Here is a 21043-nt window from a genome sequence, read left to right as displayed (position 1 = left end):
CTCTCATGTCCCCGTATGGAGCTGGAGCTGATAGAGGGAGCTTATCCACGCTCTCCCCGGGTTGGATTCGAACCAGCAACCTTCAAGGTCAGCAACCCAACCTTCAATTCAGCAGCCCTGCCGGCACAAGGGTTTAACCCACTGCACCAACAGGGGCTCCACTACCTGAAGCAGAATTTTGGACTAGATGGGTGTTAGTTTGATCCAGCAAGACTCTTCTTTTATTGCAATCTTGTCCTAGAAGTCATTTTATCAATTCTAGTAAGTGACAGGCACCTGGTATTAATGTATAGTGAGCTGTTGATATCCCCTGGGATTTGGTTCAAAAATTTCCCATGGATACCAAAATCCATGGATACTCATGTTCCTTTATTTACAATGGTGAGATAAAATGATCACTTACACAAAATGGTAAAATCAAAATTTGACTTTTGGACTTTTTGTGTGTGAACATTTTCAAGTCATGAATGACTGAATCTGTGGATACCAGAATCCATGGATATTGAGGGCTGACTGTATAGATACTGTCAAAGTTTAGAAAATTCCAGTGACGTGCTGCCTTGCAACAGGAAAACAGGTACTTGATCTTGCCACAAATAGTTGTTTTGAGCTCAATAATATGAATTGCTATAGCATACATCAGTTAGCCTGTTTCCACTGTGGAAATAACAAATGACTACCAAATGAAAATCAATATATTGTTCTATTTGATTTTCTCATTGTAATTCCATTCTTAAAAAAAACTTCAGAAGTGTAATAATCACAAAGTGAGACTTGAGTATATTGTAGAATGGCAGTTTGTTTTAATTGTTTTGTTCCTTTAAATTGTGGGACACCAACAATTTAGTCAATTATTTATTAATTAAGATCTATATAAGCTGCTTGAGAGATATATGCCTGTGAAGATAGTGAAAGGAATAAACATAAAAACAACAAACTATTTTAAATCAAACACCTCAAGAATCAAACAGACAAACATTAAACTTTCTGTCAGTTCTTAAAAAAAAAAGAGTAAGAGAAATGTGTTCAGTACCTGGTGGAAACTGAGCAATGAAAGCACTAATCAAACCTACCTATCAAGAAAGTATCATAACTAGGATGCAGCCATCAAAAAGTCACTGTTTTGGATTTTCATGCACCAGGCTCTTTTAGCATTGGGACATATACCAGAGCTTAAAATGAAGAATGTAAAGTGTGGAGCCATTCATATGGAAATAGGAATGATTTCAGTATTGAGATTCCAAAAATGTTGGAAGAACTACCATCATAAATTGGACCCTAGAAAAAAGGCAGCAAGGTATGCAATGGCAAAGGGCATTCTAAAATGCTTAAGTGTACAGGTTTAGGCTGGTAAGTCAGCCGCTTAAATTGCATTGCTTCATCAGTGTACTAGGATTGTGTATCATGTTGTATGAGCAAACAAACACAATTATAAGTCAGGGACTGAGAGCCTATTGGGTTATGATGCCTGTGTAACTATGCCAGCAGAGGCAACCAATGTTGAAAAAGATGCAAGTACAGCTGTGGCAAAAGAGGAAGAAAATAGAAGTATTTTGGCCACATCATGAGAAGACAGGAAAGCTTGGAGAAGATCATGATGCTGGGGAAAATGGAAGGAAAAAGGAAGAGAGGCCGACCAAGGGCGAGATGGATGGACGGTATCCTTAAAGTGACTGGCTCGTCCTTGAAGGAACTGGGGGCGGCAACGGCCGAAAGGGAGCTCTGGTGTGGACTGGCCCATGAGGTCACGAAGAGTCGAAAACAACTGAACGAGTGAGATGACGACGTCCTAAACTTTAGACTTAGGGTCACCTTAAGTTTGAAACAACTAGAAGACACACAGCAACAGTCCTAATTAACTTGACTATCTCATTAGTCAAAAGCAGGCCCACTAGTAAGTTTATGTTGGTTAAAATTGTTATTCATTTTAACCACTGTATTGTTCTTTCATGTTTTTTTGCACTACAAATAAGATATGTGCAGTGTGCATAAGAATTTGTCTACAGTCTGGCCCCCCCAACAGCTCAGCTATGCTTTAAACAAACAAGCTGTTCAGAATTGATCACCTGCTCCACCCATCTCAGTCATGGCTGACACCATCTTCTATTGCATATTATTATTACCCAACTGTAATGAACTGTTATGCGTGCTGTAACAATACAATAATAGCCAACATCCTGGGTACCAAAAGCTATTCATACTCTCACTATAGTACAACAACGTTTCATAGGATATATGGGACAATCACTAGAGATATACTGTTGTTTGTCTGGAAGTTAGTTGCTTGTTTTAATTAGCCATCTCATTTGAAACACACGCAAGATGATCAGACATACATTTCTTAAAAACTACATTCACCCATGAATTTTGTGCAAAGAAAAAGCAGAGCAGCAATCTGTTGTTGAAGGCTTACAACAACCCAGGGGAATTCCAGACAAGAAACCATCAGGGCCTGCTAATCACTTCCCAACAAAGGATCTCCCCAGGCAGAAAGCAGCCAGGCTTTGAAGCTGCAAGGCAATTCAATGCTAATCAAGGTTGTCAACTGCAATATTCACACTTGCCTTAAGTAGACGAGAGTTCTTTCTCCCACCCTGGACATTTCACAGATATATAAACCTCCCTTGCCTAGTTTCCAAAAGACCTCATAACCCCTGAGGATGCCTGCCATAGATGTGAGTGAAACGTCAGGAAAGAATGTTTCTGGAATATGGCTGTACAGCCCGGGAAGTTCTCAACAACCTAGACCAGTAATCCTTAACACAGATTTAAAGAATTGCTAGCCTGGACTGCATAGTGTCTTATAGCACAGAGCAAGCAGGCAACTTGACCATTTCCCCTTCCATCACGGAGCACTCTCAACAGGTTGTAACTGTTTCAGGAATGGAAATCAGGTTGCTTAGAAGTCTTTACATCATTTTGAACCAAGGACAAGCCATGGGTTTAGTGGAGTATTTGCCTCGAATATAAATGAATGAAATGATTACATTTGCATTTAAAATGAACAATCTGACATTTCAAATGGTTGAAGAATGAACTTGGTCTGAACAATTAAATGTGTAAATATTGCTTGCTTAGGCTCAAAGCAAAATAGATATTCTGAAACAATGAGAAGATTGTCCATAGGGACCCTAGTATAAGCTGCCTTGGCTAAAATCACAGAAGTATGAACCCTTTATAACAGGGCAACTTAATTCAGTCACTGGAGTAGAACAACAGCAATTACTCATCAAGACCTACAGACCAAAGTCAGAGCATTGTTAGATCAGGAGGTGATATTAGCAGCATTTATCAAATCTATCTGCAGTGACCACTAGAGAATTCACAGCTGTGGAAAGGAAATGAAGTTTCAGGATGCAGGGTGGGGAACTTTAACAATGACTAGGGAGGATCTTTCAAAAACTAACCTTGGTGAATTAAAATAATGGAACACAGGCCAAAAAGTTCCTTGTTTGTCACTCTTGTATATTTTGTGGCCTGGGATGAAAACAATAGGGTAAATATCAAGCAGCCATTGTTTCATTGTTGCTGCAAATTAACTGAAAATGTAAACCCTCAAAGATCAAATATATTATATAGCTCTCCTTTTCCGTTACACAAAATAGCAAGATAAAGGTTTGCCTGTTGTGATATAAATAATGAGCATGGGGACTGTCCAGATCCCCGCTCCACCTTCTTTGTTCATGTTGAGGCCAATATCTTACACTTTACACTGGGTTTATGTATGTCTGTTCTTTGTTGGTTCCTCATGCATAGTAATAGATTCCTGGGCTGTATTTGGTAAAGCCATAGTTATTTGAAGAGAGGATCTCTCTAACCCTGGAACTCAAAACTACTCTGATAGTGTTGGGTAGGAGAAGTATGTCTTCCTGGTTAGATGTGCCTTTTTGTGCCCTCAAGACCCCCAGAGAACTCCAGAGCTCCTCAGTTTGAAATTCTTTTTGAATAACCTCAAATGTCACAAACCTACTCCCAGAATGGTTTGACTTATTTCACTCCTCAAAATGGAGAATACCAAAACCAAAAATCATAATAAATTACTCCTAAGTCTCTAGTCATTGTGGGACTTGTAATTGTGGTCTGCACCGGGGAGGTGAGTTCAAGAGGGAAAACTAGGCAGTCCATCTGTTCTTTAGTTTAAATTTGAAGAATAAGGAAATACACTGAATAAGGAAATAACTATTGGATCTTGCAATTCAGACATACAAAGTGTGCCTACATACATGTAGTGTAGTGGGAAAGTGAGGAAGAAGTGCAGGGTTATTGAGCATTCTCATCTTATCCACCCTATTCCACAGATAATACTCTCTTGGGGTACTGAGGCACCCTCCCTCATTAGAGGAGAACCTTAGTTTAGCTGCTTTTGAGAAGATGCCCCAATGCCTTTCTATCAATTTTAAAATAGCCCTTTCTATATTTAGATTCAGGGAAAAAAGATTCCTTTCAGCTGCTGTGCTTCAGCTTTCACTCATCTACTTTCTTTGGCTCTATCCTTCAGAAGAGTCATATTGAATGAGATCAAAGGTATTATCTCTCCAACGATTTACGTCGTGCAGTGGCCAACTAGATGTCAAAAAGAAACTTAGAAGCAGGTTAGGTGTCTAATAGCTCATGCTTTCCAGCAACTGGTATTGAGAAACATATTTCTTCTGATCCTGTAGGTATGATATTTCCCTCATGTCATGGAGTGAGAACCAAAGTGGTTCTAAAAAAGAAATTAAAACCAGCAGTTAGTGCAACCGATGTTCAGTTGACACACGGTGTAACAAACGTTTGGGGGAAACATGTTGCTCCTCCAGACTCATTACATAGGTCAGACAGAAATTAGCTGAGTGGGTAAAGGGACTAGTCAGTATCTTAGTATGCCTGAAGAAGGCAGATGTATGTTTTTTTTTGTTTTTGTTTTTTTACAGAAATAGCCTTCCTTAGATCCTACCTCCTGGAGGACTATCAGCTAGTTCCCAACATTGCATTTTGGGGCAAGATGCTGAAGCCTATGAAGGTTCCCCCAGCTCCAGAAGTTCCTGGATAAGACCTAGCTCTATTTCAGTCTGGCTTCTGAATGAAATTGATTTAAATAAGAGAACAGAGATATGTAGCTTTGCCCACTCTCGTGGTGAATGGAATTTCTGTCATCTATGTTTGGAACCATCCCTGTTGGTTTTGATGGACCTCTCAGAAGCTTTCAGTATAATAAACTATGGAACCCTTTTAGGTTGCCTCACTGAGGTAGGTCTTAGAGGGCACTGTTTTATAGTGTGAACAGTCCAGAAGGTACCACTGAGAGGTTCCAGTTAAGACTCATTGGTTGTTGATATATGAAATCCCTTAAACTATTTAACATAGACATGAAACTGCTGGAAGAGATTGGCCAGAGTTTTGTAGCCTGGTGTCACCAAAATGTTGATGACACCCAACTCTATTTCTCCTTTCTACTTAACTCTAAGGAAATTGTCCTCACATGGTATTAAGTATCTCTTTCTTCATCAAACCCCACTCTTCCTAATTTCTGTCTTCCTATTTAAGACCTCTGTAGAGCTCAGGTAAGCCTGTGGTTACTTCCCAAGGTGAAGTTAAATGTAGCGTACTAAAACAAAACTACAGGAAGAGAGGGAATTAATCAAATCCAAACTTGTCAGTATTTGAGTTTGTAAACCTGAACTGGAGAAGGATCCCAGATTTATCTTTCTGTTTATGACAGGGGAGGGCAACATGTGGCCTGGAGACCACAAGCAGCAACCCCATTTTTGTACTACCAACTAAATTATCCCTTTCTAAAACAAAACAACAGCCCTAAAATATGGATTATACTTCAGGTAGTACCACATACATAGTCTTGTTTGGCCAATATTTTAAAGACCAAAAATGTCATCTATGTCCTTTCAAGTTTTAATTTACATTATTTTTGGTCCGGATGTTTGTGTCTCGGGGGGATGGTGGGTCACAGGGGTGGTCAATTACCTCCTGGATCTTCTGAAGTCACCTATCTCTGCTGATGATAAGGAAGGATAATAAAGGATCACCTATGTTTTTACGGCTTAAGGATCCCACACAGCAGATGTGTAAATCACATGGTCCTCCAGATATTGTTGAACAGAGGATCCCAGCACTCAGGACCATTGATTATGCTGCCCTGGGCTTTTTTAGTATAATCCACAATCCTGTAATATAGTTTCTCATCCAGTACAAGATCTCACTCGGTTGACTTGAGTTAATGGTTTGGATTTTTGGTCTTTTAATTGATTTCAGTAGCAGGTCTGGGCACTTTTGTTATTAAAAGTGCTCTTGCAGTGATGATGATGACAACAACAGTAATTTTTAACTCCGTGAAAATTGAACTTTAAGATACTCACAAGCCAGATTGTCCTGTACTCTAACCAGTTGAGTTATCTAGATAAACAGAACAACATTCTCCATGGCATTTTATTAATTTTTGGATTGCTCTAGGGCAGTGGTTCTCAACCTGTGGGTCCCCAGATGTTTTGACCTTCAACTCCCAGAAATCCTAACAGCTGGTCAACTGGCTGGGATTTCTGGGAGTTGTAGGCCAAAACACCTGGGGACCCACAGGTTGAGAACCACTGGTCTAGGGTCGGATTCATGCACACTGTCCCTAAATTCAGGAGGCTAAAATTTAAAATGTACTCCATAATACTCCATTCTGTAGATGCTAAAGAAAGGAAACAGCTTTTCTGTTAATGAAATGCTGGTTTCTAAACTCTGAGTTCTTATTATCCGGCACAGTCTCCTTACAGCACTGCTACAACTTAAGCAGATGAGCATACCATCAGAGTTGATGTCTTTCTGTATCGCTCTCCACTCCCCAGCCCCTAGGCAAGCATGCTGCTGAGCCATCAGTTCTTTCTCTTTATCCTAATTTACCCCTTATATATCATATTCAAGATTTTATCTGGACGGGGCTGGATGGCTTAGTGGATAAACCTCTGCCTTTTCACCTCTGGGATCAGGGTTCAAGTCAAACCCTGATGAAATGCATTTGATCGTCCTAATCTAGTTCTTAGTGGACAGTATTCCCATTATCTTTAAAAGGGTCAGCGCCAAGGCCATTGGGAAGAGTGCATTGTGCTATATCTTGTCTGTTGATTAATACATTTTCAGTGATGCCAGTTCCTTAACCTTCATGTGCACCCATTCACACACTTGCTTAGTAAAGCTTCATAAAAGGTCTTTTGTTGATTAGAAACGCTCTCTTATCTCTTCTCTAACCATTTTTTTCTTGAGTTTTATCTTGACGCGGGATGATGATGATCTTGATTTTACCAAGATTTCTGCTATTAAAAATAATTCATTTTTACCCAAACAGATTCTTAAATTACTTTGAAAAACCCTTGGGTTCTAAAGGAAATATATATATATATATATATATATATACACATTTATTTTAATTTTTGCAAATCCAGCCTGTGCAAACTGAATTTATTTCTACTACAAGTGTAAATCATATTTATATATTCCATTAAAACAATAATTCATAATCAAGGGCATCTGAAAGAAGCTAAATCATTAACATGTGTTCCAAAAATGCCTATTTCTCGAAACATGTTAAAATATATTTTAATGTCCTAGAAGATGTTATCAATCTTTTGCTTGAGATTAGTGGGAAAAATGTGAACAAATGTTTATTTTGAATTGCATTTGCCTCACATCCCCACATCTCAAGTAGCCACTGGGAATCATAAATACCTTCAAAAGAACATGTATAGTCCTTTGCCCCCATATTCCTTTTCAGCTTTGCCTTTTCAACTGCCCCTATTTAAATTTTTCATGTAGTAGAGTATTTTGGATTGATTCCATCATCTTCTTTGTTTATATTTAACATTTTCTCCCATGATCATGATTATGGCCAAATCTTGAGCAGAAGACCTCAAATGAAGCACAATGTCTCATATGATCAGAAAACAGTTCAGTCTAGGTATAGATGCTAGCTGAAACCAAAGAAGTGGAAGTATTCATATACATATTGAAAGTCTATGAAATCTTATCGTTCATAATAGAAAGGAGATGCAAAACAAAAGAATGAAATATACAGAACAAATCAAGGACACATTCTTTCAGAAAATTATTGGTCTTTACAACATGGTGGCAATTTGGAATGGCTGCATAGTGTTTAAGCTCCTGGTTTGATCTTGACCTATAATGACATTATTTTTATAGAACCCGTCCCCTCCTCCCTGGAAAATCAACATTATATACATATGATTTAATTTTCAGTAGCACTGTCCACTATTAAGATATTTAAAACCATTTCTCCAGAAGGGTCAGACACAGATTTTGTGTTTCTGCCATCTCTAGATCCCCTATTAGTTGGAAATGCAGCAATGTATTTAGTTGGGAGGGTAAGCATTGGTCCCGTGCTGCTGTGGCCCACCTCGATTCCAATGTGAATCAATGTGTTGTTGAAGGTTTTCATGGTCGAAATCACTGGATTGCTGTGAGTTTATTTGGGTTGTATGGCCATGTTTCAGTAGTATTCTCTTCTGATGTTTTGCCTGCATCTGTGGCAAGCATCCTCAGAAGTTTGTTGAAAATGAGACAAGTGGAGTGTATATATATATCTGTGAAATGTCCAGGGTGAGAGAAAGAACCCTTGTCTGTTTGAAGCAAGTGTGAATGTTGCAATTATAAAGATTGACTAGCATTATGTAGTACTGCAGCTGCAAAGTCAATCATTGAGAGCATTTGCATAGGGCAGTGGTTTTCAACCTGTAGGTCCCCAGATGTTTTTGTCTTCAACTCCCAGAAATCCTAACAGCTGAGAAACTGGCTGGGATTTCTGGGAGTTGTAGGCCAAAACACCTGGAGACCCACAGGTTGAGAACCACTGGCATAGAAGTAGCCTGGTTGTTGTTGCCTGGGGGGCATCCTTTGTTTGGAAGATGTTAACTGGCACTTGATTGTTTGCTGTCTGGAATTCCCCTGTTGCTGAGTGGTGTTCCTCATTTACTGTTTGGATTCTGGTGTTTTTTTTAATACCAGTAACCATATTTAGTTCACTTTCATGATTTTCTCCTTTTCTGTTGAAATTGTCCACATACTTGTGGAGTTCAAGGGCTTCTCTGTGTAGGCTGACATGATGGTTGTCAGAGTAGAAACCATGAAAATGAACAAAATCTGGTTACCAGTACAACCCCCCCCCCCACCAGAATCAAGACATTCAGAAACAGGGGGGATTCCAGACAACAGACAATTCTCCCCCAAGGGTGGCAAAAAAGAACTGTCCTTGGAAAGGGAGTTTTGACTTTTTCTCAGTGCTTTCTTTCCAGATATTGATACTTGACCTGGTGGGAGGCATTTCAAAGTGAAACATTGGCAGCTCTTGGGATAGTGAATTGACCCCAGGTTTTAATAGGGTCTTTAAGGGAGCTTTCCAAGGTGCTGAACTGTACATCTAAAATAGGGTTGTTGTATGCCTTTTGGGCAGATGTAGGCGAAACGTCAGGAGAGAATACTTCTGGAACATGGTCACACAGCCCGAAAGACATACAACAACCCTGTGATCCCAGCCATGAAAGCCTTCGACAACACATCTAAAATAGGTTCAGCAAGTTATACAGATCCTTTGAAGCTAGCCAAAACCTAGTTTGGATTCATCATTTACCAGGGCAATGTATCTGCCATTGCCCTAAAATGATCTGAAGTGGTGGTAGGCTGGGCAAAGAGGAGACCCTTTCTTGATGGAATAATAATAATTTTTTCTTGGTTGAAAAAAATAAAAAAGTTTTGCGGAAGTGCCAGAAATAGAATCCTAGCACCAGCCACATTTCTGCCCTGCTACCAAGAATCTGGAAAGTTCTCTGGTAGATTTGAACATCCTGAAAATGGATTAGTGATTTTGAAAACATTGCAGTCTTCAGTGGAAATTATTTCCACATAGATTTATTCATCAGGGAATATCTCAGCTTCATAAAATAGAAGTTTTAGAAAAGGACTGAGCACCATTGGTTTTTGAATGACTGTAATACATATTAGAATGAGACCAAAAGAGAAAAAAGGAGTAGCCCCAAGAAAAATGCAACCCTGAACAGAAAAATGTATAACATTTCTGCTGAATTAATCATTTGCATGTATTTTAGATTTTTCACGTGCATCCTAACCATTTCCACATCTTTCTTGAGAATTTTTCTTCTAGATTACAGTGTAAAAAAAGAAGAGATAGCAGTGTACGGACAATGATAAAGTAGCCTGTTGATAATAAATATTTGTCAGGTGTTGTCACATCTGCACAAATTCCACTGTTGCCGAAGACACACCACACTGATAAAAAGGTGGCTCTGAAGAAAATCAATGGATCTTGAGCTAAAGCAGTTGCTGTACACATAAGAAAACATCTCTCTCCAACAGGCATTCTGCTGTGAAAATTCCCAAGCCTTGCATCGGTACAGCTAAGGAAAATTTAATCTTCCCAAATACTCATCAGGGCACTCCATCCTGCAGACCTGACAGCCCCACTTATAATTAATTATACAATTTCGATGGGAATATCGACTAAACAAAGCTATAAATCATAGAAAAAGTCAATAGGCATGGACACATTCAATCATGTCCCGACCAATGATTACTACTCTTAAAATACAATAATTATTTTCAGGAGCCAGCTTGAATTAAATTTCTGTCAGGCTGGTACAAGGCTGGTGGGTGATGAAGGATGCGATGGATTTTTTTGGGTTGAATTTGGCCAGGGACATTTATCCTTTCAGATAGGTAGTTTGTTTTTAGTGATCATGGTGCTGCGTGTTTAACTAGACCATGAAGATTAGATTATCTCCAATGGCTCATTATATCGTTTATCTTTTTCCTCCATTCATGATCTGGAAGATTTCCTGCCTGCTGGCGCGTGAATGAAATGGCAACAGTTTTTGAAATATAATGTGCTAAAGCAGTTTGTCTGTATGTGTGCCTTTGCAAACAAAGACATGAAAAAGTATGCAAGGAAAATTAACCCAAGTGATGTTTGAAATGGCAAGACTTGCCATTCATTTTCAGCATTAAAAAAAACTATGGCATGAATTTAATTATAATTTTTTATGTTACTTTAACGAGTAGAAACATACACATGCTAACCAAAAGGAAAAGTTTTTTTCTTGTTTTATTTATAGACATATCACTAGTGAGAGTGCCATATTAAAAATATATGCTGAAGAATAGCTTATACATAATACCCATGAATCCTCCATTCCCTCTGTGTAGTGGGAATTATCTGTATAAGCAGATAGTCAACAATGATTCCTTTTTATTTACTCATACATTTAGTAGAGAATATAAACTCTAGGTCTATGAGTCCCTAGGCAGACATACTGCAGATTGTGGACAGTCCTCAGGTTGCATACTTATACATGTCCTCACATATAATGGCAAGGTGGTGTCAGCAGGTTCCCTATTTCCAAATATAGCTGTCATCTCCTGAGAGAATAATCTCTGTCTGTTGTAAAGTCTGTGGGAGGGAGCATTTTGAAGCAAGTATGGGGACTTTATCTGTCTCTCCCACTGCTCTTCCCTATTACTCTTCAATGACTGTTAGGGATGTCTGAAAAGATAAGATGCCAAGGTGTAGCAGGCATCTTGAAAGAGGGTGATAATCCATTTAAAAGAATGGGCCCAGGTTAGATATTGGTAGCACTACCAGTTGAATCTGTACATTGTTATGGTTATGCAAACCATGAAGTGTGTAGTGGTGAAGGATTCCAAAAATGGCATCTGTTTTCCTAATAATAATAACAACAACAACAACAACAACAACAACAACAACAACAACTTTATTTTTATACTCCCGCCTCCATCCCTCCAAGGGGACTTGGGGTGGCTTACATGGGGCCAAGCCTGGTATAATAGAAATGAGGCAGAGGGGAATCTCTTTAAAATCCCACCGCTGCCACCAATATAATGAAAGGAGCTGACACCACATATAATGTACCCACTCTCCACTCTACTCACGTTCACGCAAGCACACGTATGTGAGAGTCGAGGGTATACCGTTTGATTTTAGATTTTCCTTTAAAATGGTAGCTGCCACCAACCTAAAATGTCTTTAGGATTTTTGTTGTTATGTGTGTCTGAGGCAAACTTCTTCCATTTCCTGCCCACACTGTTTCTACCCCTGGCTCCCAAACTGATGTTCACTATGAGGCTTTTCTGTGGTATTTTATTTTTGTATCACTGGAACTTTTATAAAGGCTTCTCGATGGAAAATATACACTGTGGAGGCTTTTGAAAATTGAAAATAGAATAAAAAATTATTTTCTTAAAAACAGGCAAATAATTACTTCAGAGAGGTTCATAAGCGTAATCGGTTACAGACGTTCTTCAGCTTAACTTAGTTGTATGTTTCAGAATTACTTCACTTAGTTTCAAACAGTTCCAACCAACCAATCTATCTATTGGTCTCAAAAAACCCTCGCTCTATTTGCTGAGAATAGACACGAGTTCCCCTGGGTTGTTAATTAACTCTAACCTAGAGTCCTTCTATTAACCAGCCCAGTAGTGAGAGTCAACCCCTTGAGTTATCTTCCCCTCAAGAGATCCAAAGTGCCTGACCTAGCCTGTCAGTTTCCACAGCTTTCAGTTCTCTCTCTCACACACACACCCTTCAAACTTCAAAACCAAACTGCTCTCTTCAAACCCTAAAACAGAACTCTCTTCTTCAAACCCCAAAACAGAACTCTCTGGAGTTCTTTTTTTTCTCTGCACTCTAAGACTTGGCTCCTCCCATCTGCTCTGGTTGGCCAATTCTAGGAGTCTCTCTCTAAGCTCCTCCCCCTTTCTAAGCACACTCAAGATGGCTGCCTGGCATTCCTCAACAAAATGGAGGCTTGCCCCACTCACTGTTACCCAGGTTTCATTCCAGGTCTAATAGGTAAGGTTCACTACATCTGGGTAATTACAATAATTGAATCAATAAAAACAGATCACAAAAATACAGTTATACACATTTAGCATTAAAAACAGTAATATCAACTTGACATAATCTAAACCCAAAGCAAAAATTGTAAAAAAACAAAGTGCACGGAGTGTATAATTTAAACAAGAGAATGAAGTAGGAAGCCAAAGTGCTACAAGTTGATAGGAGACTTGGGTCATCTAGTCTTTGAGATACATAATATATGGCATCTACCAGTTGCCATCTGCCCTCCCATGAAAAACCATGATAGCCATATCTAAGAAACTAGAGTCAATGCAGTTTATCCAATGCAATTTTCTGAATTAGTGCCTCAAATAATCCCAGGAACAGGCTTAAAAACAAGATATCAAAAATTTTGTGATTGGGCTATGCACTCCAAAATAAAAAGTAAATTATTAGGTCTACAACCTAATTTGGAAATAGACTAGAACTGAACTGGAGAACCTTTGGCTTTTGATATATTTTGGAAAATAGCTTCCATAGTCCCATTTGACAATGATGAGGGGCACTTCTGATGGGTTGAGGCCACAACATCTGAAAAGTGAAAGGTTCTCCATTTAGGTGAAAGCCCTCAGCTGACAAGGAGAGACAATATCAATTCCTTTCTTCACCAGGGATATTGGCATATACAATATAAACTATCATGCTAGAAATATAGTTACACATCAGTTTGATGCCATATGTATACTGTGTACTCTATTTGAGGGAGCTCTGGCTAGCTGCATCTCTTGCCATATGTACCTATGGCAGGATTAATATTTAGAGATGTCAGAGTCCAAGTCTGTCTGAGTTTAGAGGTACCACTTCTGTTTCAGTGTGGGGAATTCTATCTTTCTTTCCCAGTTTGGAAGGCCAATGCTGTAGTTATCCAATGCTCAAAGATATTTACTTTTCACCTATTCCAGGGCAGAATAAATACAAATATTGGGCTGAAATCTGAAACTAGCTAAGTCATGCATGTATCTTCTAAGATGCAGCAGTTACTTGTGTTTAATAACTGAAGAATCCCTGAAATAATCTGAATATTAAGGTAAAATGGTAGATGCATCACTATAATTAAAAATGAAGTGGATATGCTACTTTTCAATGGCAGAAGTGAGATTGAGAATTGCATGTAAGTGATAACAGGTGTTTTTGTCTTCATATTGAGAAAACACTGAACTAAACATAGTCAATGGCCAATATTCTAAAATATTAGTTTGAGTAGTAGATTGCTTTGTTAGTCAAGATTTACTGCTTCAAACATCAATACTATTGAGGTTTGTGGCTTACAATGAGCTTTGGTAATTTGCACCTGCTGAAGCGGGAAGTCACAAACACTATACGATAGATTTACAGATACCTTTTCTAGAAATAACAATTGCCTCTATGATTTTTGATAATGTGGAGATTATAAAGCATTACGGTTCACCTAAAAAATAGTTCAGATAAATTAATCTTTGATTAACTTAACTCTAGGTAAAAGGATATCTCATTCACATTTTTACTCTACTAATAGCTGATCCAACAAATTAGCAAGTTTAACAACCAAGCCATAGCAATTATGTACATACAGATCTACATTCTATTAGTAGTTCCTCCTAAAGCAGACTGACTGCATCAAGGGATGAATGGTAAATCATCTTACACCGTTATCTTGTGGTACTATTACTTTATCAGTCAAATTTTAAATTATTATTTGAGAAATATTCCCAGCATTTTTACATGAGCTTTATGTTTAGAAAACTATTGGAGTGAAATGTGGGAGAGGTTTGATTATAGCCTATCATAGATAAAGGAATTGAGAAGAAAAAAGCTCAATTTTTGAAAAGTTTAGATATGACATCAGACTAGCTATGTGATCTTCCTATAAGAATTTCATGGGGCACTAAAAAGTAGTCTCTAAGAATCAAAATATTCTAGCTTCTTCACTTAAATATATAGTTTATATACAGAATTATGCAAGCATGTGTCCATGTTTATACGTTGTTTTAATGTATAACTCAGGATAACATGAGGAAGTTTATAATTGAAAGAATAAATTAAAACATATATCATAAGTCAATAAAACCATAAAACAGTTGTGCTACACATAGAACAGAGGCAATAGTTAAAATTATAGACCAATAAAAAAAACTGCTCCAAATGATCAGACACTATCTCAGTGGTTCTCAACCTGGGGTCCCCAGATATTTTTGTCCAACTCCCAGAAATCCTAATAGTTTGTAAACTGGCTGCGATTTCTGGGAGTTGTTGGCCAAAACACCTGGGGATCCACAGGTTGAGAACCACTGCACTACCCACTCACTTGGCCCTCATAAAAGGTCAGACTAGAGGCATTTTACATCAGCTGTACTTCCCATTTATCTTTAATAATAAAGGAGTATAATGCCCAATTATGGTAGCCTTGTAACTAATGAATGAGGGTCCATGATAAGGTCTCATTTCCCTAGACTGGGCACAAATAATAGAAAAAGGCACTTCTTGACAACAAGTGATACTTGTACCCCCCTAGATACTACAAATCTTATAGAATGCCAAGGCTCTGAGCCTTCTTCTTCAAGAGGAGTGCCAGTCTATGAATCTTTATGTTGCAACTCCAACCCAGATTGACAGGTTTTTCAAGCAGTGTTTTTGTCTTTGCTCTCTTGCAATGTCAAATGTCATCTGGATACCTATTCGGGAATTCTCTCTAGGAAATGTAAATAGAAATGAGAGATGGAGATGCATAACATCTGCATACCAATAGCCTAAACCCCTGACTGAATTGCTCCAAAGATTAAATGTATGGGGAATGTAAAGGAACCAGGAAGCATTCCAGAGGCCAGTGATCATAGTTAAGGTAGGTTCTGTAGGTTTATTCTTAAACTGAATTTTGTATGTAAGTTGGAACAGGTACATTTTAAAAGATATATACATACACACACATAGACACACACACACATACATACACCCCTTTGGATTTTTCTCACTTTCTGTTGTCTCACCCCCATTCTTAACTATGAGTTGTTTGTAAGTTGGATGTTTGTAACTCAAGGACAGCCTGTACCAACATGATCTTCTGGACCTGTCCTCCAGAAAAAATGGAAGCCACCATAGCCACATGCCCTAATCCTACTCCAGCTAAGTGGTTCAGAAAGGCACTATGTTTGGTGATACTGAGAAGCCAAGAAGAAGCCACAGAATTGTGTCTCCTTATTTGTTCCTAGGTGTATATCATTTATCAGTGTAAAGTAAGTTGTTAGCTTCTGGCAAGAAGTTGAAAGCCTTTAGTCAAGTCGCAAGAGAAAGAGGGTGCAAAATTCAGTAACTAGTCTTTAAAGTACTTGGTGATACCAAGAAAAGAACAGATATTTTAGCTCCAAACGTGACAAGAGGATTATATATTTTCTGGATTTTGGTGTCTGTGTATTAAATTAAAACAAATACATTCTGAGCCATCTATAATTCACTAAATTGAAAAAGTCTTAACTGAGAAAAATCAGTCAGTATGACTCAGAAAGAAGTGATGTTATCATTTATACAATCTGATTTGTTTAACAATTCTTCTTTCTTTCTGGACTGCATTTTAAATTACTGTAATGTGAATCAGCTTGGTGGTCCATTTTTTTAGCCAAAAAGTACGTTTTAAATATACAAATAAAAACAAGTCAATAAAATCATGTTTACTCAAAAGTTTTCATACTAAGCATAAAGAGTATTTAGATATATATTTAAAAGTAAGGCTGAAAACTTACCGCAGTGCCATTATTATCCCTAAAAACCTCTTGGTTAAAATAGTCAAAGAGTTTCTTTTCTAATTGTAGCATAACCTAGAGAAGAAAAACAACAACAACTAAGCAAGCCTTGAAAAACTTACAGATATTGTAATAAAGTCTTTCCAAATTGTCAATTTCTATTCAGGGTATCTTCTCATGTCTATTTTTTAATAAGACAATCTTAAAAACAAATTTCAACAGTGAAGATAGATGTTTTTAGGGGATGTTTAGTGCCAATTCTCACACTTTGCAAAAGACTCAGGTGTGGGGAAACAAGCAAGTTAACTTTCTGTACAGATACTAAGCAAATATTAACTTCCCTTAATAAATATAATATTCTGAAATTGCATGCAATGGAGAGATAATATTCATTCCTAGTAAAGGAGTATAATAATGGCTCAATTCTATTTGTAGTCCCTACTAAAGCAGATCTACTAAATCTGTGGATTTCAAATAAATGATGACTTATCATTCAACTGTTAATTCAATGGAGCTATTGTAATTGAGACACCAAAAAGATTCAAGCATGAGGGTTTTGGTGAATGCACTGTATGGAAGTATCATCAAATCTATTTTTCACCTGGAGGTCAACAGCGCAGATGCATGTTTACAGTCTCAGAAGTGAAACTGAAAAAGAGTGCCTCCTACTAGAGAAAGACCTGAAGTGATTTGCTTAATTGGAATTTTGGGCCAAATTAGAGGCGACCAAGGTCATCAGAAAGGAATTTATCTTGGAACTACAAATTCATTCTTAAATACACTTCTTGATGCCTCTTTGCTTCACTCTTTTTCTAAAGTGTAGATAAAGATTTAACTCAAAAGCCCTGTCTCATCAACAGTCTGGATTTGCTCCATAAGTTTACTTTCCAGCACCTTTGCTATCCTTCATCATCAAATTACAGCCCTCTTCAGGAAGAGAAGAGAGAAACAATATTGTGAATTTCCATCTCTTTGATTTTTGCTTCTCCCATCTTTGAGAGAAACTTACGACGTCATCAGACAGGGTGAAATTAGCATCCTAGGATGCTTTGCCCCTGTCTGGAGAACAGAGGCCCACGCCGGACATCACACAACATCAACACAGACCCCGCCCCCAACCAGGGTGAAAGCATCACTGAATGTTTTCACCCCAACATGGGAGGCCTCCCCGTGAGAGCAATACTTTCCCCATGTGATGGGGAAAGCATAGCGAAGAGGGAGCTGCCCACGGGGTGACAGATTTGCCCCACTGTTCCCATTCTCCTCGCGGAAGCCAGGCGAAGTGGGACGCTTTCTGATAAGTTAAAACAGAAGCAATCTACTTACAGCTAATTAGTCAAAATCTTATGGGTCCATAATTTCTTTCTCATTACCAATTTGCGCAGTAATTTTGAAGAGCCCAAAAAGGAATACAAAAGAAGCACTGAAGTAGAAAGAAGACCTCCATATGTGTTAATTTATGTGTACAAAATTTCCTCTCAGCAGAAGGAGAAAAGCAGGACAGAAGGAGGTCACTTCATAGATAATTTCTTGTAGATTATTTCCATGTAAGAAATTCTGCTATGGTGTATTTGATTTTAACAGACTCCTAATTCATACTTTAGTCTCTCCCTACAGTCTCCAGATTGTGAGCATTTCGTCAGTTTTCAGCGTAGGCCACTCGACATTATCTAAATGACATCTATGAGGAAATACATTTACTTTCTTAGTGATTTTTGCTGTACCAGAGGGTAACAGTTATTTGAAAAGTCAATTTACAACCTCAGCGTAAATGAAGCTCTTGTGCTGTGTATAGGATTGATTAAATATACCATATATTTTGGGTAACCTGTCCTCCAAGTATTATTCCACTTAAATCAATAAATGTTTTGTGGAACCCCCTGTGGCACAGTGGGCTAAACTCTTGTGCTGGCAGGACTGATGACTTGATGGTTGGGTTGCTGACCTGGGTTGAGTTGGATCAGTAACCCAACCTTTGGGTTACTGACTCAAGGTTGGTTGCTGGTTCAATCCAACCCGGGGAGAGCATGGATGAGCTCTCTCTATCAGCTCCAGCTCCAGCGGGGACATGAGAGAAGCCTCCCACAAGGATGGTAAAAACACCAAAATATCTGGGCGTCCCTTTGGCAACATCCTTGCAGACGGCCAAGTCACTTCTGACATGAAAATAAATGAATAAATAAATGTTTTGTTCTTCAGACTGAAAGATTAACCGTAGTGCAGTTGGGATGTCATGTTTATTCTTCAGTAAGACTTTGCCTTTGATTACATACCTTTCGGTCATTATCAGATTCACGGAATATTAGCTTGACTACTTCATTAGTGTCTGCAGCCCGAATCGTCTGCATTGTAGCCTTTGTACAAAGTGTCTGTAAAGGGATGGAGAGAGAGATTGGGGGAAGAAGAAAAATCATTTAAATATTTTTAACAATTAGACAGAGAAAAATTCTACCTCTTTTATAAAATATTAATTGGCTGACAAAATGATGTAAAACATAACATTGAAGATACGACATCTCGGTTGATTTAGAAAGATAAAGAGCAACTTTCTCTGACCCTATTTACTCTTCCCCATAGGTGGGCAAGAGTTCAGAAATGTCAACATTCTCATACATCATAAAAAGGTATGTTCCTGCAACTCCATTCACCTATTTTTTCTTATTTCCTTACATTAAATAAAGATAACTTTGTTATCTTTAACATTACTGCCGTTAATTTCTCAAGATATATTTGCTTTTCTATTGTTGTTTCCACAGATACTTAAAAAGTATTTATTTATATTTATTTCCCATACTTGTACCTCACCCTTCTCACCCCAAAGAGAACTCAGGGCGACCTCACAACAAGCAGGAATTCAATGCCAAACATACAATTCCAAAAATAACAATTACAATAAAAACCAAGTATTAAAACATCAATTATTATAAACATCAATTAAAAACACACAAGCAGCTGTACAATCTTGTTTTTGCTTTCAGCAGAATGTCCGAAAAGGAAAATGGACATCTTGCCTACAGTACAGTGTCTATCAAAAAAGGTTACACCTGCTCAATCTCCCCCACAAGAAAAATACATCAACTCTTGTTTAAGATGCTATACTGAAAAAGTAAAAGGAGGATATGGACGTCACTTATGTTTCTTTTGATGTGATCCTGTGTTAACACAAGTGGTACTGCTCAGATTTCTTTGACCAGTGACAGAGGATTGGAATACTGGAGAAGGATTTGGAAATGTTACTTTTTTTAAAAAAAATTCTTGCTGTTATTTTTAACTGCCAACAAGTTGATTTCCACTTAAGGCAACTCTATGAATTGGAGACCTTCAAGTTATCCCATCGTCAACAATCCTACTCAGGATCTCTACTCAGGGCTGTAGATTCTTTGCTTGTTTATCCACGGCTCCCCAAATACCTTCTCCAGTATGGCCAGTGGTAAGATATCTGGGGGATTCTGGGACATTTTATATATACACGAGTTAGTTGAGAATAAAACATGATTTATGGAGGTTTCTTGCTAAAAGATTTGACAGTCTTTAGTCTTACAATTAGTTGTTCGTATAGAATTATTTCTTAGTAATCCTAACAGAACACCAGAGGCTGTCTATTGCAATATTATCTACTCTGATTAGCAGGGCATTTCCAGCATCTCAGATGGAGATCTTTCCCATCACCTGATCTTTTTTATCAGAGATGTCACGGATTAAAGTTGGGATCTTTTGCGTGCAAAGCAAGTGTGTCACAATCTCTCCTTTAAGGGACACAAAAGATATCCCAGAGAGTTTTTCTTGTTTACCAGATGACAATTGTGACAGACTAACAAAGGGACTTGGCCTAATGATGCCCTCAGATTGCAAAGCAGAGGAAGAATCAGAAATGTCATGTTTTGTGTTCAAGTCCTGCCTACTTTACTCTCTTACAACATCTAACTCAATTATAAGCGTTATATAAGACTTTCATACAAATACAATTGTTTAGGAACATTTTAAAAAAATATTGATGTTTTAAAAAATGCACTCCTGAGTGTAAAATATAGAAAATAATTTTTATGTTACAAAGCCAACATAACATTTTGAAAAAATTATGTGGCCTTTCAAACTTAGAATTCTACTACCTGATGTGAACTCAACCAATACAACTGAAGAGTAATTGCAACAATAAGTTTCCCAGAAAATGTTATCTAGAATACTTTAACATAGAGTTTTAAAGAGTTTTTTTTTGTGCTGCACATAATTTGCAGTTAGCAGTTTGACCACACTGAGAACATAGAAAGTTCTTATAAGTAGAAGTATTTGGGCAGGAAGAGAAAAAAAGGGGAATGGTGGCACAGTGAGTCTTCATGGGCAGCTATTGCCTTTATTTTCTTCTCTTTAACCCTGAGCTAATCACTTTTTCCACACATCCCCACAATTTGCC

At 38.0% G+C, this 21043-nt stretch overlaps 2 protein-coding genes across 3 annotated transcripts in view; one reads left to right on the top strand and one right to left on the bottom strand.

Annotated features, from left to right (window-relative positions):
* The window catches only part of inpp5a (inositol polyphosphate-5-phosphatase A), a 330149-nt gene that overhangs the window by 44134 nt on the left and 264972 nt on the right, over positions 1-21043 (bottom strand). For both annotated transcript variants that reach the window (XM_008106714.3, XM_008106713.3), the window contains exons 10-11: positions 18906-19001; positions 16633-16707 (exon numbers count right to left, since the gene is read on the bottom strand). In XM_008106714.3, coding sequence (XP_008104921.1) covers positions 16633-16707; positions 18906-19001 — 171 coding nt within the window. The remainder of the gene's footprint in view (positions 1-16632; positions 16708-18905; positions 19002-21043) is intronic.
* Positions 1-21043, top strand: part of nkx6-2 (NK6 homeobox 2) — a 101532-nt gene that overhangs the window by 69193 nt on the left and 11296 nt on the right. Inside the window, exon 3 of the mRNA XM_062976110.1 lies at positions 19210-19256. Coding sequence (XP_062832180.1) covers positions 19210-19256 — 47 coding nt within the window. The remainder of the gene's footprint in view (positions 1-19209; positions 19257-21043) is intronic.

Source organism: Anolis carolinensis, chromosome 3 (genome assembly GCF_035594765.1).
Source record: "Anolis carolinensis isolate JA03-04 chromosome 3, rAnoCar3.1.pri, whole genome shotgun sequence".
NCBI classification, from domain to species: Eukaryota; Metazoa; Chordata; class Lepidosauria; order Squamata; family Dactyloidae; genus Anolis; species Anolis carolinensis.
The sequence above is the reverse complement of the archived record's forward strand: the minus strand, read 5'-3'. Positions and strand labels throughout refer to the sequence as shown.